This window comes from Schistocerca gregaria, chromosome 7 (assembly GCF_023897955.1).
Source record: "Schistocerca gregaria isolate iqSchGreg1 chromosome 7, iqSchGreg1.2, whole genome shotgun sequence".
In the NCBI taxonomy this organism is placed as follows: Eukaryota; Metazoa; Arthropoda; class Insecta; order Orthoptera; family Acrididae; genus Schistocerca; species Schistocerca gregaria.
Genome location: NC_064926.1, coordinates 279731419 through 279758177, shown reverse-complemented (window position 1 = coordinate 279758177; position 26759 = coordinate 279731419). Strand labels below are relative to the sequence as shown.

At 44.6% G+C, this 26759-nt stretch overlaps 1 protein-coding gene across 6 annotated transcripts in view; it reads left to right on the top strand.

Moving 5' to 3' along the window:
- Positions 1 to 26759, top strand: part of LOC126282052 (ATP-dependent translocase ABCB1-like) — a 150111-nt gene that overhangs the window by 74534 nt on the left and 48818 nt on the right. For all 6 annotated transcript variants that reach the window (XM_049981483.1, XM_049981487.1, XM_049981486.1 and 3 more), the window contains 7 exons: positions 5787 to 5990; positions 7653 to 7823; positions 9143 to 9347; positions 14291 to 14553; positions 17038 to 17142; positions 17277 to 17438; positions 25503 to 25706. In XM_049981483.1, coding sequence (XP_049837440.1) covers positions 5787 to 5990; positions 7653 to 7823; positions 9143 to 9347; positions 14291 to 14553; positions 17038 to 17142; positions 17277 to 17438; positions 25503 to 25706 — 1314 coding nt within the window. The remainder of the gene's footprint in view (positions 1 to 5786; positions 5991 to 7652; positions 7824 to 9142; positions 9348 to 14290; positions 14554 to 17037; positions 17143 to 17276; positions 17439 to 25502; positions 25707 to 26759) is intronic.

The window sequence follows — 26759 nt, the reverse complement described above, 5'->3', positions numbered from 1 at the left end:
TATCTGAAGTAGTGCTGGAGGGAACTGACACCATGAATCCTGCAGGGCTGTCCATAAATCCGTAAGAGTACGAGGGGGTGAAGATCTCTTCTGAGCAACACGTTGCATCGCATCTCACATATTCTCAATAATGTTCTTGTCTCAAGAGTTTGGTGGCCACCGAAAGTGTTTGAACTCTCAAGAGTTGGACGTGTGGTGTGTCGTCTTGTCCTGCTGAAATTGCGCAAGTCCATCAGAATGCACATTGGACACGAATGGATGCAAGTGATCGGATAGGATGCTTACGTACGTGTCACCTGTCAGAGTCGTATCTCGACTTACCAGCGGTCCCATATCACTGCAACTGCACACACCCCTGAGCATTACAGAGCTTTCACCAGCTTGAACACTCCGCTGTTGACATGCAGCGTCCATGGATGCATGGTGTTGTCTGCATACCCGTACACATCCATCCGGTCGATACAATTTGAAACGAGACTCTTCCGACTAGGCAACATGTTTCCAATCATCAACATCCAATGTCGGTGTTGACGACTCCAGTCGAGGCGTCAAGCTTTCTGGCGTGCAGTAATCAAAGGTACACAAATGCGACATCGTCTCGGAAAGGCCATATCGATGACGTTTCGTTGTATGGTTGACACGCTGACACTTACTGTTGGGGAAGTATTGAAATCTGCAGCAAATTGCGGAAATGTTAACTTCTGCCACGATGAACGATTCTCTTCAGTGGTCGTTGATCACTGTCTTGCAGGATTTTTTTCCGGCCGCAGCGATGTTGAAGATTAGATGTTTTACCGGTTTCTTGATATTCACGATACACTCCTGAAATGGTCGTTCGTAGAAGCTGTGTCCACAATAACACCACGTTTAAACTCACTTAAATCTTTATAATCTGCCACTGTAGCAGCAGTGACCGATCTAACAACTACGCCTGACCCTTGTTGTCTTATATAGGTGTTGCCGACCGAATTGTCGTATTTTGCCTGTTTGCAGATACCTGTGTTCGAATACTCATGCCGATACCAGTTTCTTTGGTGATTCAGAGTATATTTAGTACACACTAATATATGTATCTGTATTTTAAACGTTCATTAATGTGGTAAAAGTCATGGAATATCTCCTAAGATCGTGTCTGGCCTTATTTTGCCTAGCGTAGGGTAGGAATTCGACTTGGCATGGATTCAATAGATCGTTGGACTTTCCCTAGACAGCAATGCTGCCTATAAAGCTGTACATATTTCCGATACCGTTGCCGGTGCAGCATTTTGTGTAAGAAACCATATCTCGATTATGTCCCATAAATGTTCAATGGGATTCATGTCGGGCAATCTGGGTGGCCAAACTATTCTTTAGAATTGTTCAGAATGTTCTTCGAGCTAATCTCGAACAATTGTGGGATGGTGACTTGGTGGATTGTTAACCAAAAGATTTTCATCGTTGTTCAGGAATAAGTAGCCGAACATAACCATTTCCAACAAATAATCGGTTCAGTTGCACCAGAGAGTCCACTCTATTTCATGTAAACACAGCCCACACCATTACAGAGCGAACACCAGCTTGCACAGTGTCTTGTTGGAAACTTGGTTCCGTGGGTTCGTTAGGTGTGCGCCACACTCGAGTCCTACCATCCGCTCTTACCAACTGAAATTGGGAATCATGAGGGGAGCATGGTTTCCCAGTCGTCTAGGGTCTACCCAGTGTGATCACGTGTCCAGCAGGCGGGTTCGTGCTGTTAACAAAGGTACTCGCGTCGGTCGTCTACCATCATAGTCCATTAACGCCAAATGTCGCCGCAGTGTCGGGCATCCCATACTGATTTTTGTCGTTATTTCACGCAGTGCTTTTTGTCTGTTATCACTGACAACCGTACACAATCGCCTCTGCCCGGAGTCAAGTGATTGCCGTCGACCACTACGTTATATGAGGTGAGAAATTTGGAATTCTTGGTATACCCTTGACACTGAAGATGTCGAAATGGTGAATTCCCTAACGATTTCCGAGATGGAGTGTCCCATGTTATAAGACGAACCACCATTCTGCGTTAAGTTTCTCTCCATACCCGTCGTGCGACCCTAACCGTGACGTATATCTTTTCGTATATATCACCTGAGTACAATTGACAGCTTCGCGAATTCACTGTCCTTTTATACCGGGCGTACGAGATATTACAGCTACCTGCGTATGTGAAAATCGCTATCCCATGACGGTTGTCAGCATAGTGTATGGAATACGTGCGTTTGAAGGTTCATCAGAATAGCGTGTGGTAATTTGTGGTACTTCTATCAATAATTTTTCTTGAGTTTTGGTAACAAAATTTCCCATTTATATATTAAACATTTGTTAATATGTAATAAAAATAGGCATATAGAAAGATTCCCGTATTTGCATGCAGTGTTGTGTCAAAAGAAAATTTTTGGACCTGAAGTTTTCAGCAAACGAACATGAGATATTAGTTAATATTTTATCCTCCTTGTATATTATAAATACACTGCCGGAAAAAATAGTGCATGCTTCTAGAGGCTTCGTGTTCATTCAATATTTATTGTCTCAAGAGCGCTTATGGAGCATATAAAATGATTTCATTTATATATCAACAGCACAATGCCGTATAACACCTACGGGCAGCAATATAGGCGCTGTCTGTTGCATCCAGTCGACTGTACAGGTGGCGAATACTGTCCTGGGATAAATTATGACACGCCAGCTTGGCCTCTTCACGTAATTCTATGAGAGTTGTTCATTCATGAGTCGCAAAAGTCACGTATCTTTCCGTCATATCCAACATGTGTTCGTTCGAGACTACTTCGTACATTGTGCTGACGAGGGAAGTTCTGTATGTCTTGCAGAGCACGTTAAGGTTCACGATCAGTCTGTGGGCGAAAATTATCCTGTTGGAAAAACATATGACCTTCCTGTAGCAATAATAACCAAAGAATGCATTTAACAATATTCTGCACGTACTGAGCGCTCATTAGCGTCCTCTCCAGAAGTACCAAAGGAGAAGAGTTGTAGCTTATCGCGCCTCGGGCCATAAGGCAGTTCTGTCTTGGACGAATGCAGTCTACGAGAGATTGCTCACTAAGTCTGCGTCGTACTCGCAAATGAGCATCACTTGCGTGGAGACAGAATCTGCTTTCATCGTCTTCCATGTGATCCTCTGAGGGCACCAGTCTAGCCGTGTGCGTCGACAGGAAGACAGTCTACAGGTGTGTGTGTGCCCGCAGTCCCACCGCTAATAAGCGATTCGTGACAGTTCGTGCTGACACGTCTGGCTTCACAAGCCATTACAATACTACGATCCTGGCCGATGTCTGTGCTACTTGGACGTCCCGAAAGTCGTCGAGATGTGTGAGAATGTTCGCGTAACCACTGATAGCACCATCGTTACACACCAGACACAGCACGTCCAGCTTGTATGGCAGTTCTCCGAAAGGACCATCCCGCCACTCAGAAGGACACAATTTCACCCCTTTTTCTTTGTAGGAAGCACAAGTGTATCTTTGTGGCATGGTTGCCTACTTCCTTCACATGTATGCACCACACTACGCCTTCTGACGGTGGGCATTCCCTGTTAAAGGGTAGGCTCAGATGGAACTCTGGTAGCTATGCCACCTCGCCATCTGTTGCAAGCATTATCGACACACGTGCTGTGCTTCAGGAGGCATATGTAGTCCTCAGATCAAAATCGACGTCGTCTTTCCAGTTGTAATAATTTATTTTCCGGCAGTCTATGTACTTCATACCATTCACTACATGAAAACACACGTGTACTCGAATGTAACATTGAGTTAAAAATTCAAGTCTTTCCACCAATATTTTTCGAGTTTTGCGATTGCATCATACTCAACCTGAATTTTTTAATGTGAAGAATTTGAGTGTGAATATTCTCTGCCACTGACAATGTGGTTCCCATGCTCTCATAGCATGAAATCACTGTATCTACGAAGAAATTTTGCCGCAGAAAACGGAATGAGTGGCTCATCATTTCTCCAAATTTTTATTCCGTCACAAATATGACTTACTGATAGTTTAAAACTATATCTCGTATCAAGGTTAGGGCATTTCTCCAAAGGTTTATTCCGCCACAAATACTGACTTCCTGATAGTTTCAAACTGTATCTCGGGTCATGATAAATCATAAGGTTAGGGCGTTATACTAGGAAGGCAAGTGCACTCCTTCGGATCCCAGCACACCACAGAGATTTAATTTGCCACGGTATCTCTTTGCAACATACATTACATTTCAGAATGAAATATATCCTATAATAAATTGTTTGATTTAGTTCCTTCAGTTGTTTAGGCTAACAGAGAGCAACCTGTGTTTTACACTCTATAACCATCAACACGGTCTAAACCGGATGTAATCCAAAAAATTAGAGCAGAATGAAATACAGCCTACAATAAATTGTAGGATTCAGTTCCTTCAGTTGTAGGCTGACAGAGAGTGATCTGCGTTTTGCACTCGATAACCATCAACATGGTCGAAACCGGTTGTAATCTAATGGAATAAAGGAGTTTTACGTGTACAGCGCGGGATATTTTTCCCAAATACCTCTTACTAAGAAATACTTGGCAAACATTCTAAGCTGGCGTTGTTATACGATAATGTGGTAGGTCTCAATAGGCTTGTAACATCAAAATTATCTCTTGTTATACGATCTTCGCTGGTCGCAAGCACTGACAAGAATGTTTCCAATGATCTAACGTAGTGGTGTTAAACAGGCAAAGATATCCAGTACTGTTCGCTTACACTGTTGGTGACGGGTCACTAGAAGCAGTAGTAAAATTAAAATATCCAAACACCCTTCCTGAGTGCTGCTCATCAATCAGAGTGTTAAAACGAATAGAGTAAAATGGTCAAGCTCCTCCTCACATCTATGTTGTCATTAATAAGATCCGATTGAGGTTGTGAAAAGACCGACGCCACTAGACAGTAGATGACTGGAAACCAGTGATTTGGAGCGACGAATCGTGCTCTGCCCTTTGGCAGTCCGAAGAAAGGGTTTAAGATTAGAGAATACCTACCGAGCCGGCCGAAGTGGCCGAGTGTTTCTGGGCGATACAGTCTTTAACCGCGCGACAGCTACGGTCACAGGTTCGAATCCTGCCTTGTGCATGGATGTGTGTGATCTCCTTCGGTTAGTTAGGTTTAAGTAGTTTTACGTTCTGGGGGACTGATGACCTCAGAAATTAAGTCCCATAGCGCTCAGAGCCAACAACGAAATACGGACAAGGTAGTGATATCGTACGGGTGTCTTTCTTGTTTGTTGAGTGTGGTACCCTCATTGCGTCTAAGAAAACGCTAAATTCGGGATGATATGAGCACAATCTTACATCACTGTGTACTCTGCACAGTAGAGGAACAGCAACAAGAGGATGTTTGTCTGTACCAACATGGCATTTCGTCCTGCCCTAAAATAACGTATTTTGTCAGTAATCTGGTCTGTCCGAAGTCTCGAACTGAATCGAATGTAGCATCTTTGGGATGTGTTAGAACGTTATCTCACTCCAGATCCCAGCGTGAAACATCGCGATTTCTCTGGTTTCAGCTGTTGAAGAAAATGGACTGTTATTCCTCCACATACATTCAGGCACCTTTTTGTATGAGCCCTAGCTGTTTAACGTCCACTACTGACCAAATAGTGATGATCAGATAGCGTAGTCGTTTGTGACCACACACGACCATGCTACTCGAGTGCAATGTTCTTGCCAACTGCACATGCTTTTTCTGGGTCGACGGTGGTGTAGTGTGATGTTTGCTGATGATGTTTTGGTATCCCACACAGGTAGAACTAGACGGCCACGACATCCGGAGCCTCAACGTGGGATGGCTGCGCTCGCAGATCGGGGTGGTGGGGCAGGAGCCGGTGCTCTTCCAGACCACGGTCGAGGAGAACATCCGCTACGGCCGGGATGGATGCACCAAGGAAGATATCGTAAATGCCGCCAAGATGGCCAACGCTCATGCTTTCATCTCCAAGCTGCCGCAGGTACAAGCTCCAACCGTAGCGCTCTCGAAAGACTTTAAAACTACTATCGCTCTGACACAACAATTTCTTCATACCACACAGATACATTGGAGACGATGTAGATTGTCGTAATTTGTTCAGTCTCGTTACGCAACGTCCTCGACCAATTAGAGTACGAGCCAAATTACGATTGGGTATAGAAAAAGACACCACACTACCCGCGGTACTTAACGGGAAACAAACTATCGGTAAACGGTGGTCCAATTATAGTCGAGTCTTTTCTTTCCTTTAGCTAGTTTTTTCATCCGTGGTCCACATCGTGTGAATTTAATGAAGTAAACCGGATTAAAAGTCGTGGCATCTCCCAATTCGATATGACTGCACCCCCTGCAGTAGCTTGACCAGAAGTTCGACACTGTGTATTCAAGGTTTTAAAATCCTGGTCTTGCTTGCAATTTACTACCTCTGTATCACATTCCACATACTATTAACTATTCCTGTATGTCTTACCAGACGTCGAACCTCCTTCATCCAATTCAGTAAATGGTTTCCATTGGCCTCCAATAACACCACTTTATTTGGTAATTCATTTTAAAACATATTACTTAAATCCACCTGTGGCTTCATGCTACCAGAAAGCTGCAGCCCATGCTTCTCTAGTTTCCCGTGGTCCAAGATATACCTCTACCTTTGCTCCTCATAGACCGCCAGGTGTGAAGTAGGTACACACATTTAGGGGTCTCACGTGGTGACCCTCTTATACTGGCAGTTTATAATGATTGCTAGGGGCCAAATTGTTGTAGCTGAACGACGAAATTTATACATTACCTGAAAGGTAAGTGAATAATAGGGAAACACAGACACTGAAGTAAATACAACCATTACTTCTAAGTACCTTTAAAACCATGCCTCAGGCGGAAAATATAACGCTGCCATTAGTGTCCCGCGGAACAGCGACTTTTACCCCAAAGTATGGGGTACAACAATTGCACAGTGCTGAGTTGTATCAAATATAATTTAAAGCAAAAAGCACTCCGTCCTCAGGCCACAAGTGCACTATCGGTACCATCCGACCGCCGTGTCACCCTCAGGAGAGGAAGCTGATAGGAGGGGCATGTGATCAGCCCACCGCTCTCCCGGTCATCATGATGGTTTTCTTTCACTGGAGCCGCTACTATTCGGTCGAGTAGCTCCTCAGTTGGCATCACGAGGCTGAGTGTACCCAGAAAAATGGCAACAGCTCATGGCTGGCCGGATGGTCCCCCATCCAAGCCCCGGCCACGCCCGACAGCGCTTAACTTCGGTGATCTGACGAACCGGTGTATCCACTGCGGCAAGGCTGTTGTCGAACACAATTTAAACGATAAAAAATAAGTCAGTATCGATCATATATGTTCTTCATGCTTTGTTTTGCTAATACCGAAATAAATAAAGTTCCAGCACTGAAAATTGTCTCTGTTATCAAGCTTTTCCTTAGCTGGCCGATTTTATTCCAAATTTCCCTGCGTGAAAGGGAGCAAATGTGAAAGCTAGTTATTGGAAATGTGTTCTGCTGTACTTTTGAAGTTCTGTGATCTCGGGTAGGTATTCGATCCCTCTTGGTGCCCGACAACGGAGTTCTCGACCTTCCCTGAAGCCTCTATTTTGCCCACCTCTGAGTGACGGCCGCTGCGGTGTGCGCAGGGCTACGACACGCTGGTGGGCGAGCGCGGCGCGCAGCTGTCTGGCGGCCAGAAGCAGCGCATCGCCATCGCGCGAGCCCTCGTGCGCCGGCCCAGGATCCTGCTGCTGGACGAGGCCACCTCTGCGCTGGACACCAGCAGCGAGGCCAAGGTGCAGGCAGCGCTCGACAGGGTGAGTTCCCAGCCACTTCGACTCCTGGTCCGCAGGTGGGAGGGGGGGGGGGGGGGCAATAAGCAGCGCGCAGAAGTGAACGCGAATCTGTTGTGCGCACGACGTCGCTGACGAACTCTTAGGCAACCGTTTTTTGTACGTCGCTAACTGTTACATTTCTTGAGCGTTATCGCTTTCGCTTTTTTTCATTTATTGAGTGATCTGTAAAGAAAATCACTTCGCACCTGCGTAACCAATGCCAGAACGTCCACTCTATGGGTGTAATGTTAACAATTGTAACAAAAAAAGTGACTGAAATTTGAGATATCACTGCGATGCAAAGGTGGAAAAGATTTGGCTGCCTAAGTGCTGTAGAAAACAGGCTGCGAGCGTTGGAAACAGTGGAATATTCTTTCGTAGTTGTGAAGAAACTGATCTACTTAAGGGTAGAGCTGTGGAACTACTGTACACTATGAAAAATGGAGCGAGCGTTTGGCGTCATTGGCCGGGAGGCCACTTACGGCGCAGGTCCGGCCGCCGGGGTGCAGGTCTTATACATCATTCGACGCCACATTGGGCGACCTGCGCTCCTTACGGTGATAAAATAACGATGAAGACAACACAACACCCAGTCCCTGGCCGGATAAAATCTTCGACCCAGCCTTCTTTTTTTCTTCTTTTGTTCGAATGTCCCAAGACACCCGTTCAGTTTTTTTATTACAGAGGGCAGCTAACCCTCTGGCCGAAAACGCTGAGCTACCGTGCCGGCTCTATCGGGACATCGGGACTCTGTAGACTATCGTAAGTAAGCATAGACTACATTATCTTTCCTAGTAGCCTTCGCCCATTATGACCGTAAACACATTACTTGTAGGATAGGTGTGTTGCATGACCACCGGACGTTACCGCTTCTCTATCGGTTTATGTATGCAAGCAATTTCTCAGTAGATTCCCTCTATAAACCAGATTCCGTATACCTGAAATTGAAAAGGAGTTCCTTTTTCCTTGTAGATTGTCACCCTCCTGACTTCTCCCTAAAAATTAAGGATATAAATCAGTTTTTATTCGAAATTTTCTGATTTGCTATCGGATTTAATTTTCCGCATATAGCAAAAAAAAAGGTGTCGTTCTCGAAGACTGATCGACAATAAGTATGGTAATTACTGCATCCTTTTATGAGACTGTTGATAGAGAACATGCTTATTATTCATAAATAAGCTGTTTTGCTCCAATAAGGAAGAGATGTGACATTCGGGACAGGTCTCAAGAAGTTCAACGAATTGGAAAATGGCGGCGAAAGTGAAACTCTTACTGAAGGTGATCGTATGTTTCTTTGGTAGGCGAGCGTGGGCCAGACGACGATCATCGTGGCTCACCGGCTGTCAACGATCCGCAACGCTGACAAGATAGTTGTGATCCACGATGGACGGGTGGTGGAGCAAGGCTCTCATGATGTGCTGATGCAGCATCGTGGCCACTATTTCGACCTCGTCACCACTCAGATTTCAGGCTCCGAGGATCCTACATCTCCAGGCGAAGAGAGAGGTGAGTTCTAAACACTACTTCTAGCTCATTTTCAGGATATGCTCTCGTCATGTCACTGATCCGTCTATAGCTATTTCGTACTCGGCGGGATATTAAACCCCAACCACGCAAAGCCATAAACCTCATTCCAATTGACGATGTCTCACCTTTAGCGATTCCGCTCTTCTGGGCATAAAGTTACTCTCACGTTACCGGCCTATAAGGTCCTTATTTACTTTAAGCGACCCGAGAGGCGTGTTATTGTATGGCGATCGGAAGCAGTATTTACTCGATCGCCATATGGTCTTGGATTTTCGTTAGATACACACAGACATTAGTGAAAACTGATCTTCCCGACTGCATCCTAATTCGGAGGAACAATGAGTAACAAGCTATCACAAATTTACTATCACACATTTCCCAGTTGCTTATTCATCTTGACTGTATACTTTTAGATACTATGGCATATGTGATGGAAGCTTGGTAGACAGTAGACAGTGTAGACAGCGACTACACTATGTCAGTGTGAGGACACCTGGCTGAAAATGACTTACAAGTTCGTGACGCCCTCCATCGGTAATGGTGGAATTCAAACTGATGTTCGCCCACCCGTAGTATTGATGACAGCTTCCACTTTCGCAGGCATGCGTTCAATAATGAGCTGGAAGATTTCTTGAGGAATGGCAGCCTAATCTCCACGGCGTGCTGCACTGAGGAGAGATATCGATGTCGATCGGTGAGGCCGAGCAAGCAGTCGGCGTTCCAAAAAATCCCGAAGAGGTTCCGTAAGATTCAGGTCAGGACTCTGTACAAACCAGTCCATTACAGGGATGTTATTGTTGTGTGACCACTCCGCCACAGGCTGTACGTCATGAAAAGGTGAACGAATGTGCTGAAAGATGCAATCGCCATTACCAAAATGCTCATCAACAGTGGGATGCAAGAAGGTGCTTAAAACATCACGGTAGGGCTCTGCTGTAATAGTTCCATGCAAAACAACAAGGAGTGCAAGCCCCCTCCTTGAAAAACACGACCACTGCAAAACACCACCGCATCCGAATTTTAGTTTTGGCACTACACACGCTGGGAAATGAAGTTCACTGGAAATTCGTCTTACTCACACCCTTTCGTCGGATCACCACAATGTGTACTGTGCGTGGTTCGTAACACCAAACCACGTTTTTTCAATCGTCCAGTCTTTGCGCTTCTTAAACCAAGCAAGGCGTCGGTTGGCATTTACTGGCGAGATGTGTGGCTTATGACTAGCCGCTGGACCATGTTTCTCGCCTCCCGCGTAACTGTCACAGTTAACAGTTTGGAATTCCTGTGTGATGGTCTGGAGAGATGTTTGCGTATTACACATTACAACTCTCTTTAAATGTCGGCGGCCTGTGTTAGTCAGCAGACGAGGTCGACCTGCACGCTTTTGTGCTGTACGTGTCCCTTCACGTTTCCACTTCATTATCGCAACGCAAACATTGGACCTAGGGATGTTTAGGACTGTGGAAATCTCGCGTACAGACGTATCACATAAGTTACGCCCAAGCACCTGAACAGCTTCGAAGTCCGTGAGTTTCGCGGAGCGCCCCATTCTGCTCTATCAAGATGTCTAATGACTACTGAGGTCGCTGATATGGAGTACCTGGCACTAGGTGGCAGCACACTGCACATAATATGAGAAACATATGTTTTTGGGGGAGTTCGGATACTTTTGATCACATAGTGTATGTAAGACAACAAGTGTCTGATGTAGTTGGTAGGTCGGTTACTGTTGCTGCAATGGCAGGTTGTCAGGATTTAAGTGAGCTACAAGGCGAAATTATAGTCGGCGCACGAGCGATGGGACAGCTTCTCCGAGTTAGCGACGGAATCGGGGATTTTCCCGTACGACCATTTCGCGAATGTACCGCAAATATCAATAATCGGGTAAAACATGAAATCCCAGACATCGCTGCGGCAGGAAGAAGGACCCTGCAATAATGGGTCCACCGAAGACTGAAAATAATCGTTCAACGTGACAGAAGTCCAACCCTTTCACAAATTACTGCAGATTTCAAAGCTGGGCCATCAATAAAATCAGCTTGCGAAATATCACCGATATGGCCTATCGGAGCGAAGGCACACTCATGTACACTTGATGACTGCACGATGGAAATGTTCACGCCTCGGCTGTGCCCGTCAGCACCGAAATGGGACTGTTGATGACTGGAACCATGTTGCCTGGTCGGACGAGTGTCGTGTCAACTTGTGTCGAGCGGATGGATGTGTACGGGTATGGAGATAACCTCATGAATCCATGGACCCTGCTTGCCAGCAAGGAACTGTTCAAGCTGATGGAGGCTCAGCATTGGTGTGCGGCGTGTGCAGTTGGAGTGATACGGGACCCCTGATAGTCTATATATGACTGTGACAGGTGACACGTACGTAAGCAACCTGTCTGATCACCTGCATCCATTCATGTCCATTGTGCATTCCGACGGACTTGGCCATTCGAGCAGGACAATGTGACATCCCACACTTACGAAATTGCTACCGTGTGACTCCATGGACACTTTATGAGCTTAAACACGTCCGCTGGCCTCCTAAGCCATATATTAGATGCCTTGCAAATTGCTGTTCAGAAGAGATCTCCACCCCCTCGTACTCTTACGAGTTTATCGACAGTCCTACAGCATTCATTGTATCAGTTCCGTCTAGAACTACTGCAGACATTAGTCGAGTCCATGAAACGTCGTGTTGCGGCACGTCTGGCTGTTTGCGTGGGCCTACACGATATTAGGCAGTTATACCAGTTTCTTTGGCTCTTCAGTGTATCTGCGACTACATACGTATTCCTTAGGCTAACAGACGGTGCACCGTGGAGGATACCTTCGATTACAGCCAGACATTCCCTTTCCTGTTTCACTTGCAAACTGAGCATGGGAAAATATATATATATATGTTCCCGTACAAACATTCATGTCATATAATCTGGTCTTTGTGATTCTTTTGCAGAATGTACGTTGAGCAGGTGGCTGGTCCTTCAGGCAGTTACCAGTTGTCTTTCTCTAAGCTTTTCTGGCAATGTTTCGGAAAAAAACGCTATCTTCCTCCGAATTGCTTCTGTGACTGTCCTTAATCCCAACTGGTGGGGATCCCAAACGCCGAAGCAGCAGTGAGAGTGCTGCACCTTGGAACGCAAATAAAATTTCGCGTCTGGCTCGCTTCGTAATATTCTCTTATTCCATTTTTAAATGACCGTATTAACTTCACGTACACTGTAGTCCTTTCCTGAAATTATAAAAATTACTCCAAGGAAGCAATATTTTTCCGAATGTAAAAGTCTTTTCCAAAGGACAGCATGGTCCTGCCCCTATGAGGTCTTCTTTAGGGATGTGGCCATTCGCCTCCCTTGTAGTGCCCTTAACCACCTCGCTCCATTACATTTAGGTCTGCAACGTTTGCTCTGGGTATTTAATCGATGTGACTGTGTTACGTAGCGTACACGGACATTAGCGTATTGTTTCTCCTGCGTACATGCATTAACCCCTACCCACTATAATATCACTTTTAAAGCTGCTGAAGACGTATATTTTACCAAGTAGTACATATATACACTGACGAGCAAAAACTCTACGAGCACCTGCTTTATTACTGGTTGCTTTATTTTCGGAACGCAATACAACATCATTTCTGCGTATCACGGTTGCGACAGATTATTGTTAGGTGTGTCGAGGTAAAGGGCACCAGATGTCCCCCATAGCGTAACGCTGTTCTCACCGGCCTGCGCTTGTTTCGCGATGCACGTTTCGACCCGTCGTTCGCCAGTATGACGACGTTTGCGGAGACGTCCATTGATCTCGTGCAGCAAAAACGTGATTCATCCGACGAACAGATACTGATCTAATGTCTAATGTCGATGATCCCGTGACCATTGCAACCGTAACTGACGGTGCCATTGTATTAGCATATGAACACGTAGGAGTCGTCAGCGGCAGAGCCCCATGTTCAACACTGTACGATCAACTGTATCCTCCGAAACATTTATGCGTGGACCAGCATTACCCTCTTTCGCCAGAGGTGCTACAGATCGCCATGTATCCGACTTCACAGAGCAGACAACCCACCAAATCCCACGTCCTGTGAAGAATGGTGAACGTCCAGTCATTTATGGCCTTTCAATTAACTTCTGGGAATTCAGACAGGTAACACTTTCAGCGACCGCGGGGTGTTCTCTCTCCGAAATATCGGCGGTCGCTGAAAGTGTTACCTGGCTGAATTCCCGGAAGTTATTTGAAAGTTGTATACTCCAGGAGAAACTCAGGTCTCACATTAATGGCATAATCGAAGTTTCACTGTCGTTCTACCATGACAGTTGCAAGTGATCATTTGACAAGCTTCGCCGTTTTCGAGACACCAGTTCATAGGCCCACATTGTAGCTACAATGATTGACCATTCGTCTGTGCTCCGCTCACATACTTTCACTATCGATTCACGTTCCCGCAACGCCGCCAGGCGATATCGAACCGCGCGGTGGGCATTGCCATAATTTTTTTGCTTATCAGTGTATACAATGTGGAACTGTACAGCGGCGGGAAACGGGAATGTCGTGGTGGGGGGGGGGGGGGGGGGAGGCAGGGTGGAGGTTGCACGTAACATCGTAGATTCCTTTGTGCTAGTCTCCGTCGTCATGTTTGTTGGAAGTGGCTGTAGTGGGTGAATGCTTTCGCGAGAAATTCCACGTTCTTGAAGTATGGGAGGCCTAGGTGCGATGATATAGGAAAGTTCACTGGACCTTTTACGTTATATGCGTAAAGTAAATTGACCCCCCGTATTGTTGGGATGTTCTAAGCCAATATACACTCAACTATTTCAGGCCTTGACTTTAGAAAAGTGATAAACTACCATTCTCAGAGAATGTTTGCACCTCGTTGGGAGCATGAAAGTTGACCTAGAAGAGCCTAACTGAAACGTGTGTTTGCAGGGAAGGAACACATGAAAGCAGAGCGGATGATCAGCGTACGCAGCAATGCCTCGTCAGCCATCGACGACGACGAAGAACTGACGGAAGGCCAGCGGCTCATGGCGGAGCACTACCAGGAGGGTACCGTCAAGACGGCCAGCATCCTCAAGATCCTGCGCGTCAACCGGCCAGAGTGGCTGTTGCTCGTCATCGCGACGGTCGCCTCCGTCGTCAGCGGCTTCGCCATGCCGCTCTTCTCCGTGCTCTTCGGCGATCTCATTGGGGTGAGTCGTATTCTTCCTTTGGATCCCTGGGAAGACCACAGATTGTCCTAAAACATCTAAATTGGGTGGTGCACATACTAATAACAATTTTTGTCAACCTACCGCCCTTTCGTTAATGTTTACGTTTTCCAAGGTTCTGGGGGACTTTGAGTCCCTAGTAACAACTGTACCTAATAAAATGATCCTTTGTGTCGATGACGACTTCCTCGTCACATAAATATGCGCTGAGGAGCAGTTCTGCAAGCTGGGAGCAAAATAAACTGTTGGGAGCCATTTCTTAAAAACACGTACAAATTCACCCTAGGAAAGTTTACCGTAATCGATGGTGAAAGGTAACCATAAACGGCAACCTTTTTTCGATTTTATCTCGTCAAAGATTTTTCCACCAAAAAGTAAAAAAAGAGTAACTGAAGAGCACTGAACCTCTTACATCTAGACGAAAGTAGCGTATCTAAATTTACTGAAATGGCTGGAAAAACCGAAGTAACCTGTCAACCACTGCATTTGTGATTTAGCTTCGTATAACAGAACTTTGTTTTGACATACCTCGTATATTTACAGATGCAGGTTTTTCGCACTATTTCAACGTTATTTGATGCTAACACCATAGATGTGACACGTGTGGGTAGAAAGCGAATGAAATTATTCATGTGAGGACAGCAATGTGTACTAACTATAGATTTGGTGGATGGAGAATGGTGCTGTAGATGATATTAGATTAAAGTAGGGAAAATTGGGAAATGTTAGTTTCAGACCTGCCAAGTGCAAAGTGCAAAACTTCAACTGTTTATTGTGGTTTCCACTTGGCAACCGATCGGAACTTTCCTTTTCCACAACATTCGCATAATTACAGATGACGATTGTTCGCAAAAGTTTAATGTTATGTGATACTGATGCCATAGATGTTACACGAGCCGGTGGAAAGCGAATGATATAATTCACATGGGGACAGCAACGTGTGGTAACTATATATTTGTTGGATGGAGAATGATGCTGTGGATAATACTTCCTTAAACTAGGGAAAAATGTGAATCTGTTAATTTCGGAAAAGTAATCCATTCTAAGCTTCCTGAACGAGAAGGAATTGAGCGGAATAAAAGAGAAGCACTGGTGTGGAGAAGGAAGGCTGGTTACGTTAATGTGAATAGTTGGGTAGAGATATCGGAAGGTGTGTCCTTGTCAGGTACGGCGAGTCGGTTATTGTTTCTTAGGGAGAAGATGTGAGACGTATGCATGTAAAACATTGGGAGTATGTTTTCTTATAGTCGTGGGAGACTTACAGGATCGCAAGTTAAATGGTAAAACGAGTATCATTATAGAGTTTTTGTAGTGTATTTCGAGATAACCTCAGTTAACACTATTCTTGAATAATCTTGATACGGTTCTTGTACTAGTGTGCCACATTGTTTGTGAGATATAGTTTATCACTCCACAATTGTTACAAAAACTATTGTATCTATGCCTACGACGGTATACGAGGGCACATGTCACGTGTAAAGCCAATTGAGATGGCTGAATAACTTTGTAGACGAAAGTTAATGGAAAAAAGTAGAGAGTAGTTGTCTGAACTAATATTGCAGAAGAAAAATAACAGAGAATACAGACGAAAGAAGAAATGATAACGTCAAGTAAAGCAAATTACAAATCAAGTATGACAATGGTAACAGGTCGTGGCACAGGAGATGTATTGGAGACACCAATTCCGGATGACTGTTTTCAAATACGATCTTCTTCTTTCACTTGATGGACTGCCGTTTGCAAGATTATCATATCTATGCCACAAAATGAATCAGACTTTTTGATCAAACTGTATGTTGTATCTTTGTGTAAAAATCGAACAGTGCAAGCCGTGGGGGACAATAATATCTATATAGTTTGACTTTAGTTATCATTTTCACACGATATTGGTGCTTTATTTGGAATTTCACGTCGTACGTATTTAGTTGCTGTTCCAATAACTCTGTTCGTTAATTATCTGCTAGTACAGCATCTTCATAACCAGTCCTTCAATAAACAATTTAATACGACATCATCTATTGCCGTATTTGATGAGGAAGCAAAATTTTTATTAATTTTTGAAGAGTATTCAGTGAAATAAATTTCTTAGTGAACAGAAAGGCATTAACGGAGGTGATGATACAAGGAGTACAGCCAGTGATATAATGTGTCTTTTTCTGGTAGCATTAATAGCATTCTAACAATTTTCATTGGTTATTGTGTCTTCTATACATAGAACTCCATGGAAAACTGAAACGTGTTTTATGTTACCTGCTGGTTAACGGATCTAAATTTCGTGTGTAAGCAGAGTCCTTTATCTACTTTGTACTCACATGGTTTCTAATTTTTGTTCTCTGTAAAGTTTACTTATTTTCAGAGACTGACACTAATTAATAGTTCTTTGTTCGTTTGTAAACTGCTTTTCTCTTCTCTGAGGTTTACAGCTTGCTCTGCAAATCAGTAAAGTAGTAAAAATTTTCTTCGCAGACTCTTGGACAAGACGACCCTGACAAGATTCGCGCGGATACCGACTACTTCTCGCTGCTCTTCGTCATCGTCGGCGTCGTCATGGGATTCATGACGTTCATCCAGGTCTGCAATATGGAGCAAATAGCTGTCTAAAGTGTAACATTACCTAAAGTTCAAATGACAGCCATCTCCTTGGCAGATAGTTTAGTCTGTAATATTTTCATTCACCAAAGTAGCCACATTCTCCTCTGCTTTAGACGTACCTGTACGGAATCGCCGGCGAGAAACTTACGATGCGCTTCCGAGGCCTGATGTTCTCTGCGATGCTGCGCCAGGAGGTGGCCTACTTCGACGACAAAAACAACAGTACAGGGGCGCTGTGCGCACGCCTGTCTGGAGATGCTGCCAACATACAGGGGGTGAGTAGCGATCATGCCGCCAACAAACAGTGGTTCAGCTGAGACCACTCTGCCAACATACACGGGTGGGGGGAAGGGGAGAGGGGGGGCGGGAGCTGAGACCAATCTGTCAGTATACAGGGTATGAGTAGAGACCCCACTCACACCATGCTGGGGAGTGAGCTCAGGCCACGCTATTCAGGCAGGAGCGAAACTAAGTATTTTTACTATGGACGCGTGGGCGAAGTTTGTAAGATGGTAGCGAGACGAAATTCTGAGCTGTTATTTAGGAGAAAACAGGGCAGTTCAAAGCCACAGAAAAAGGAATACACAAAGGTACGAAGTTAGCAAACCAACTATTATGACCGATGACTGGATGTTGTTGATGTGGTCTTCAGTCCAGAGACTGATTTTATGCAGCTCTCAACGCTACTCCATCCTTGAATAATAGTAGATCAGACATTCCACGCTCCGGTACGTAGAACGCCAGTTTTCTTTCTCCTGATAACGACGTCCTCCTGAGTAAATCCCGCCAGGAGACCCAAATGGGGGACTATTTTCCCACCGGAATATTTTACCCAAGAGGACGTCATCATCATCATTTAACCATACAGGAAAGCTGCATACCCTCGGGAAAAATTATGCCTGCACTTTCGTCCTGCTTTGAGCTGTTCACAGTACTAGCACAGCAAGGCCTTCTTGGTTAATGTTACATAGCCAGATCAGTCAGTCATCCAAACTGTTGCCCCTCCAACTACTGAAAAGGCTGCTGCCCGTCTTCAAGAACCAAACGTTTCTCTGGTCTCTCAACAGATACCCCTCCGTTGTGGTTGCACCTACGGTACGGTTATCTGTATCGCTAACACACGGAAGTCTCCCCACCAACGGCAAGGCCCATGGTACATGAAAGGGGGGGGGAGGGGAAGAGGAATGGATAATGACTTTAAATTTGTACGAGAAGGACCGTAGCCACACAACAAAAAGAGAAATTTTCGGTAGTCTTCCACAGGCACGAGAAGTGCGACATTAGCATGTTATCTGAGAATACACCGACGGTTCCTGGACGAAAGAACAAAGAACAAGGCTGGATTGCCTAATAGTACAGAAAAGTTTCAGTGCATGAAAGAACTGCAAATCTTTATCAGATTCAAATGATAGAGTGAAGATTGCATACTGAAAGGTAAAGAAATTAAGATCTCATCGTCAATGAGAAACATGTTGAATATGTAAAAAGATTTGTGTTGTTTGTATATGTTACGAGGAGTAATTCAGTCGTGACAGGTTGGCTACTGTATTAGGCCTACATATCACGTCTTAGCATACAAAAGACAGAAACGCTGTATATGCAGATTATTGGCAGCTAAATTCAAATTCAGAGCGTTCTTTCAACAGAGAATGAGACGTCAAGAAAAACCTTTTTGCGAAAATAATGAGAGGGTAATTTAACACAGGGTATCTTAAAAAATTGGCAGGAGGACGACAAAAAAAGATAATGTTTAAGATAGCTGAGCATCCCAACAACCAACTTATGACAATACATAACGGCGTACATCTAAGCATGCACACAATGGAAACATGAGAAGAATTCCAGTTAAAAATTATGAACATTTGAAGACAATTGACACATCAGACAGAAGTAAGAGAATAATGACCCTCACAGAAGTAATAGGTTACCTGAAAACAGACTACTGAGAGAGGATACCGTGATCAGTGATCGCTCAAACGCCGTCACCTCTAACACATAGATCAGAGTTTGTCCGAAGATGCCACAACTCATTCAACGAGTCAAAAAGTCAGTTCGTTAGTCTGCCACTGTGGATGAACGGTTCTGCTGCGGTCCCAGGTTAGATTCCTGCCTCGGGCATGGATGTGTGTGATGTCCTCAGGTTAGTTAGGTTTAAGTAGTTTCTAAGTCTAGGGGACTGATGACCTCAGATGTTGAGTCTCATAGTGCTTAGAGCCCGTTGAACCATTTTTCAGTTGGTTAGGTGATATGGCTTGACGCTCACAAAGTGTTAACCACGTCACCGTAACATAAATAGCAATGTTATGAGGCACCGCTTCGTTGAAGCTGTCGATCACATTTGGGAATGTAAAGAACAAAAAACTGAATGACGAGCTCAAGCAGTAGCTTCGTTCCCCGATGAGAGACGATGACGGATGTATCCATGACATCATTTCATTCCGTCTAAACATCCCTCAAATATGTATTGTGAAAGGAAACTCAGAAGCATACACTGGTTCTTGTACCCTCTGGCAAAGACATTCGAAACGTAAGTTTCGTTAACAAATGAGTGTCTCTACTAAATATTATATGCTTCCACTTAACATCGCCTGGCTTCTTTTCCTGGTGCAGTTGGTCACATAAAAAGAAAATACTGACTGCAAAAATCGAGCACTAAAGGCAAAATGCCGTTTTTACCCACTGCCACCTTGTTAATACTATCGTGTAGGAGCTAGGCACGTACACACATTATAGTGAAAGACGTGACTGAAACAAGAAGGCAATTTAATTTCGGATATTCACATTGCCTTCATCGACTTTCTAATGATACTTGACATCTGGAAAAGAGACGTTATATAGGAACGTGATCTGAAATGGGTTACCAGATTATCTAGAAGAAGTGAGAAAATATCTAACTCAAAACACTACCGTGCTTTTCGCCTCACGGAAGCAATTAAGAACACCACAAAAAAACGAACAAAGGTGTCAGACAAAGTTAATGCCACTCCTCGGCACTCTTTGATTATCTATGCGGACAAGTTAGTTTTTAAAACACAAAATATTTTCAGTTGTAACATAATAATAAAATAGTAATAGTAATTTAAAGAGTGCTATACATCTTATACGGTAGACGAATATGGGGTGATTATATCTACTCATAAATCAAACTCAATGGTATGTCTGGTGGAATACGCGATAACATCAAAAACTGAGGTAGGTGCGTAGCATCGAAGCAGGTATCCAGTTTTAACTGTCTTGGGTGTGAGATGTATCAAATAATAGATCGCGACATAAATAGGAATCTTTGCACATTTAAATGTACACGCGGAACAATTTATAAAACACCCTGGAATGGTACGGACCATGGAGCTGGGGGCAGTATGGTGCTGCACCGGAAACAAATTGACTTTGAACTACACTCCTGGAAATTGAAATAAGAACACCGTGAATTCATTGTCCCAGGAAGGGGAAACTTTATTGACACATTCCTGGGGTCAGATACATCACATGATCACACTGACAGAACCACAGGCACATAGACACAGGCAACAGTGCATGCACAATGTCGGCACTAGTACAGTGTATATCCACCTTTCGCAGCAATGCAGGCTGCTATTCTCCCATGGAGACGATCGTAGAGATGCTGGATGTAGTCCTGTGGAACGGCTTGCCATGCCATTTCCACCTGGCGCCTCAGCTCGACCAGCGTTCGTGCTGGACGTGCAGACCGTGTGAGACGACGCTTCATCCAGTCCCAAATATGCTCAATGGGGGACAGATCCGGAGATCTTGCTGGCCAGTGTAGTTGACTTACACCTTCTAGAGCACGTTGGGTGGCACGGGATACATGCGGACGTGCATTGCCCTGTTGGAACAGCAAGTTCCCTTGCCGGTCTAGGAATGGTAGAACGATGGGTTCGATGACGGTTTGGATGTACCGTGCACTATTCAGTGTCCCCTCGACGATCACCAGAGGTGTACGGCCAGTGTAGGAGATCGCTCCCCACACCATGATGCCGGGTGTTGGCCCTGTGTGCCTCGGTCGTATGCAGTCCTGATTGTGGCGCTCACCTGCACGGCGCCAAACACGCATACGGCCATCATTGGCACCAAGGCAGAAGCGACTGTCATCGCTGAAGACTACACGTCTCCATTCGTCCCTCCATTCACGGCTGTCGCGACACGACTGGAGGCGGGCTGCACGATGTTGGGGCGTGAGCGGAAGACGGCCTAACGGTGTGCGGGACCGTAGCCCAGCTTCATGGAGATGGTTACAAATGGTCCTCGCCGATACCCCAGGAGCAACAGTGTCCCTAATTTGCTGGGAAGTGGCGGTGCGGTCCCCTACGGCACTGCGTAGGATCCTACGGTCTTGGCGTGCATCCGTGCGTCGCTGCGACATACGGAGCTCCATCGCAGTCTTTAACACTGGTAGCATGACGCGACAGCGTGGACGTGAACCGTATGTGCAGTTGACGGACTTTGAGCGAGGGCGTATTGTGGGCATGCGGGAGGCCGGGTGGACGTACCGCCGAATTGCTCAACACGTGGGGCGTGAGGTCTCCACAGTACATCGATGTTGTCGCCAGTGGTCGTTGGAAGCTTTTAAGGGAAGCACACTATTTACAGGTTAATTTCTGGTTACTTAATAAATGTAGATACAAAACTTTATATGTCATAAGAACCGGTACATTCCCCAGTAACATATCTATCATAAAAGCATTATGTACATAAAGATTCGAATTACTCAAGCAACATGCGAAGACACTTATGACAATCATTTTGTTATGTGATTATAATTAAGAGAAGCTACTTCGTTGAAATTGTTAAATTCTCCTCGTACCTGCACTACGTTCACGGAAAATGATGCATATTGAAGCATTCTCTGGACAACTGGGACCAGAAATTCTTATTCATCAAGGGACGCATTTTAATTGCTGCGCTTCTACTTGCAATTTCCCTTCGCTGTGCCATGAAAAGAGGGAACTTCTGTAATCGTCGAATTTAAATCCCTTCCTGTCATTAAAATTATGCGTCACGGTGTAGCATACGCTTTGGTGAAGTTACTTTCGATGAACGTGGCAGCATTCTGAATTCCCAGAAAACAGCCTATAGTAAGAGGAGGGCTGACTGTGTTCATTCCAACGTTGTACGATCAAGGGAAAGGATCTCGACAAATCGCGAAGCATTTAGCAACACTACTAGGCCAATGTTTCTAAACATATTAGCACCAAAAATAAATGTGACTGTGGCATATGTGTCTTTTCACTTTACTTGTGTTGATCCAAATTTTGATGATTTGAAAGTTTTTATGATAAATATCAAGCTGGGTAGAACGCTGGTCTTTCTGAAGTAGCGGGTGGTTATAATTAAGGTGCAGCTACTGAGGGAGATTCAGTTTTGGGTTGTAATTATCGTACGGCAACGCAACTTGGTACATACTTACCCGTCAATGGGGAGCCAATTAAAGCTGTTAAAAATTAGTTCCAATATTGGCCACCAAGTGAAAACCTGCCACATTACAGCATCTTGTCGACGTCCCCGAGCTATGTTGAATAAATTGTGTAAGCGACAGATAGTATTAAAGTAAAATTATATCTTTCTCATTTGTTTGAGCTCGTTTGCCCACGACTCACTTCTAGTCCATTACAAATAGAAACATTTCTATACGTCTTCCTTGCATTCATAGCGCTACATTTGCAGCTGTTGACCAAAATCGGAATTAATTTTGTCACAGCGTAAATTGGTTCTGTATCACTCGTGGGAATATCTACCAACTTTCGCTGCCACACGATAACTACATCCTACATTGAACGTTTGGGAAAAGCTGCGCCATTGCAACTACGTATCAGGTAGAATATGAAGCAAAAATTAAAGCTCCAAAATTTTTGTGTTTTAACTACCATGTATCACTAATATAATTAAGTGATGATGAACCCTAGTTTTAAACACATCTTAAGTGCTTACTTTCTTGTCAGTATTTCAATTGCACATCTCAATGTCACCAGAATTTTGATGTTAAATACCTCTGGAGTATCAAAAGAAAAGGAAAGGACGTAGTATTGGATTTGGACGTGTGGGAAAAGTAATCGTAATTTTCCGCATTTCATTTAAAATATATATATGCGTCAATAATGCACTGCCGATATGCCGATATGGTTGCACTATCGGTCGGAGGATGGCATACACGTATCATACAGCCGTTACGGCACCTTCCATGACCACCAGAGGCATACGTCGGCCCAACACAACGCCACCCCAAACCAGCAGGGAACCTCCACCATGCTGCAGTCGCTGGACAGTGGGTCTAAGGCTTTCAGCATGACCATGTTGCCTCCAAACACATCTATAACGATTGTCTGGTTTAAAGCATATGTGAAACTCATCAGTGAAGAATACGTGATGCGAATTCGACATGCTGTTGGGCCCATGTGTACCACGCAGCATGGTGTAATAGTTGCAAACTGGACCTCGCCATAGACGTCGGGATGAAGTTGCGCATTATGCAACCTGTAGCGCACAGATTGAGTCGTAACACGACGTACTGTGGCTGCACGAAAAGCATTATTGAACATGGTCGTGTTGCTTTCAGGTTTTGTCTGAGCCATAATCCGTAGGTAGCGGTCGTACACTGCAGTAGTAGCCCTTAGGCGGCCTGATCGAGGCATGTCATCGACATTTCCTATGTCAGTTTATCTCTTCCATGTCCTAACAACATCGCTTTGGTTCACTCCGAGACGCCTGGACACTTTCCTTGTTGAGAGACCTTCCTGGCACAACGTAACAATGCATAAGCGATCGAACCGTCTAGGCATGGTTGAACTACAGACAACGGGAGCCGTGTACTTCCTCCTGGTGGAATGACTGGAACTGATCGGCTGACGGACCCCCACCGTCTAATAGGTGTTGCTCATGCGTGGTTGCTTACACCTTTTGGCTGGTTTATTGGCGTGTCTGAACAGTCAAAGGGACTGTATCTGGGATACAATATCCACAGCCAACGTCTATCTTCAGGAGTTCTGCGAACCGGGGTGCTGCAGAACTTTTTTTGATGTGTGTATATACTTTTTACCTTTAATTCTTCTGATAATTACAAAATGTATGCATATTTTTCAGCTTTGTAAAAATGTACAACTTTTCCACGGAAGAGTGGGAAACCCTATGTATATGTGTTGAAAAATGAAACGCGTAGCAATCTTAATTCGAAATTAAGAAAAAAATTCCAAATTATTTTGTATAGCATTTTTCAAATCATTGTGTGCCACAAAATCAACACATAAATTTTTTTATCTCAAGTACAGGGTCATCATAAAGTCAGTATAAATTTTAAAACTGAATAAATCACGGAATAATGTAAATAGAGAGATACAAATTGACACACATGCTTGGAATAACATGGGGTTTTATTAGAAACGAAAAAATACAAAAGTTCGAAAAATGTCCAACAGATGGCGCTTCATCTGATCAGAATAGCAATAATTAGCATAACAAAGTAAGACAAAGCAAAGATGACGTTCTTTACAGAAAATGTTCAATATGTCCACCATAATTCCTCAACAATAGCTGTAGTCGAGGAATAATGTTGTGAACAGCACTGTAAAGCATGTCCGGAGATAAGGTGAGGCATTGGCGTCCAATCTTGTCTTTCAGCATCCCTAGAGGTGTCAGTCGATCACGATATACATGCGACTTTAGGTAACCCGAAAGCCAACAATCCACCGACTGAGGTCTGGGGACCTGGGAGGCCTAGCATAACGATTGTCATGCGCAGTCACTGACATTTTGCTGTCCAGCGCCATCTGTCGGATAATTTGGGAACTTTGTTTTTTTCCGATTATAATAAAACCCCATGTCACTCGAAGCATGTGTGTCAATTTTTACCTCTCCATCTACATTATTCCATGCTTTATTAAGTTTTGAAATTTATACTGACTTTTTGATCGCCTGGTAAATAATAGTAAACAATGTTCTCTCTTCTGAACTCACCGTAAATATGAAGTATGAGGTAGGACAAGCAAAGAAATCTGATGGTGCACAAGCTCTTTTTTCAACAGTCACAATCTTGTGCGGTCTCATATTATGACAAACTCAAGGGATGCTATGAAGTGTGTGTGATCTTCGCTGCTGACCAAGATTTAGCCATTACATTTTTCGTGACTCTGGTAACTTATTGAAATGTTTCGTCCAATCTGAAGCCTTTTTCTGTAGTTTGTCGCTAATTGTCATGACGCTTCGTTCATTAGAAGCGTCAGATGATCAGAGGGTGGTCTCGCCTCCCCTTGACCACACCTTACTTCTACAAGCCCGGACACAGATTTCCTCCCCCTCCACTCACTTCGTCTCCCCGCACTGTGACGCAGGCGACGGGCCAGCGGATCGGCACCATCACGCAGTCGCTGGGCACGCTGGTGTTGTCGGTGGCGCTGGCCATGTACTACGAGTGGCGGCTCGGCCTGCTCGTGCTGGCCTTCGTGCCGCCCCTGTTCGGCGCCTTCTACGTCCAGGGCAAGCTGCAGCGCGGGGAGCTGCTCGGCACCGCGGGCGCCATGGAGAAGGCTACCAAGGTACGCCAGGGGCAGGGGCGAAGGCGAACTCTAGCAGCAGCGGCAGCGGCGGCGGGTGCTTATGATTGAACTTGCACTTCCTGAGCCAGTCGACACGAAAAACTATTTACCTCAAGGGTACACAACATTATAGGACTGATGATCACACTGTGCACTGCAAGAGCTGCTCGGCACCGCGGGCGCCATGGAGAAGGCTACCAAGGTACGCCCGGGGCAGGGGCGGAGGCGAACTCTAGCAGCAGCGGCGGCGGCGGCGGGTGCTTATGATTGAACTTGCACTTCCTGAGCCAGTCGACACGAAAAACTATTTACCTCAAGGGTACACAACATTATAGACCTGATGATCACACTGTACACTGCAAGAGCTGCGTCGTAAGTAGTGTTGTTGTGTTGACTAGACCTCGGACTCCTGGGTTCTAAAAATCTTAATTTAGGTTCTGTCACTTACAAAAATGGGTTATAAAAATCAGAAAATAGGTGACCGAATCCTGACATCGTATTGTCTAGAAAGATAAATGCGAGGCGTGTTTTTTTTAACTAAATACCGTTTTGACATTTAAAAAAAGACTTGCTAAGATATCTGAATAATTTTACTTTTGTATGAAAGCCTGTACCTTAATCTACGCACTGACGCCATTACAGTGTGATTCTTCCTTGTTACGTTGTGTACTGAGTGTTTAAGATGCCTCCGATAATCCTGAGTCCAGCCGACTGTGAAGTACGGGCTGTTGTAATATTTCTTAGTGCTATAGGTCTGAAAGCGATCGATATTCATCGTGAGATCTGTGAAGTTTACGGAGATAACATTATGAGTGATGGAATGGTAAGAAAGTGTGTCAGAGCATTTAAAGATGGCAGGACAAATGTTTATGATGAACAACGGAGTGGGCGTCCTTCGCTCTTTAATGGAAGTTTGGTGCATGAAGTGGACAATAAAGTGAGAGAAAAGAGACGCTTTACGATTTCCTTCTTGCGGGATGACTTTCCTAATGTTTCTCGTAGTGTTCTGTATGGCATTGTGACCGAGAACTAGAATTACCTAAAATTGTTCGC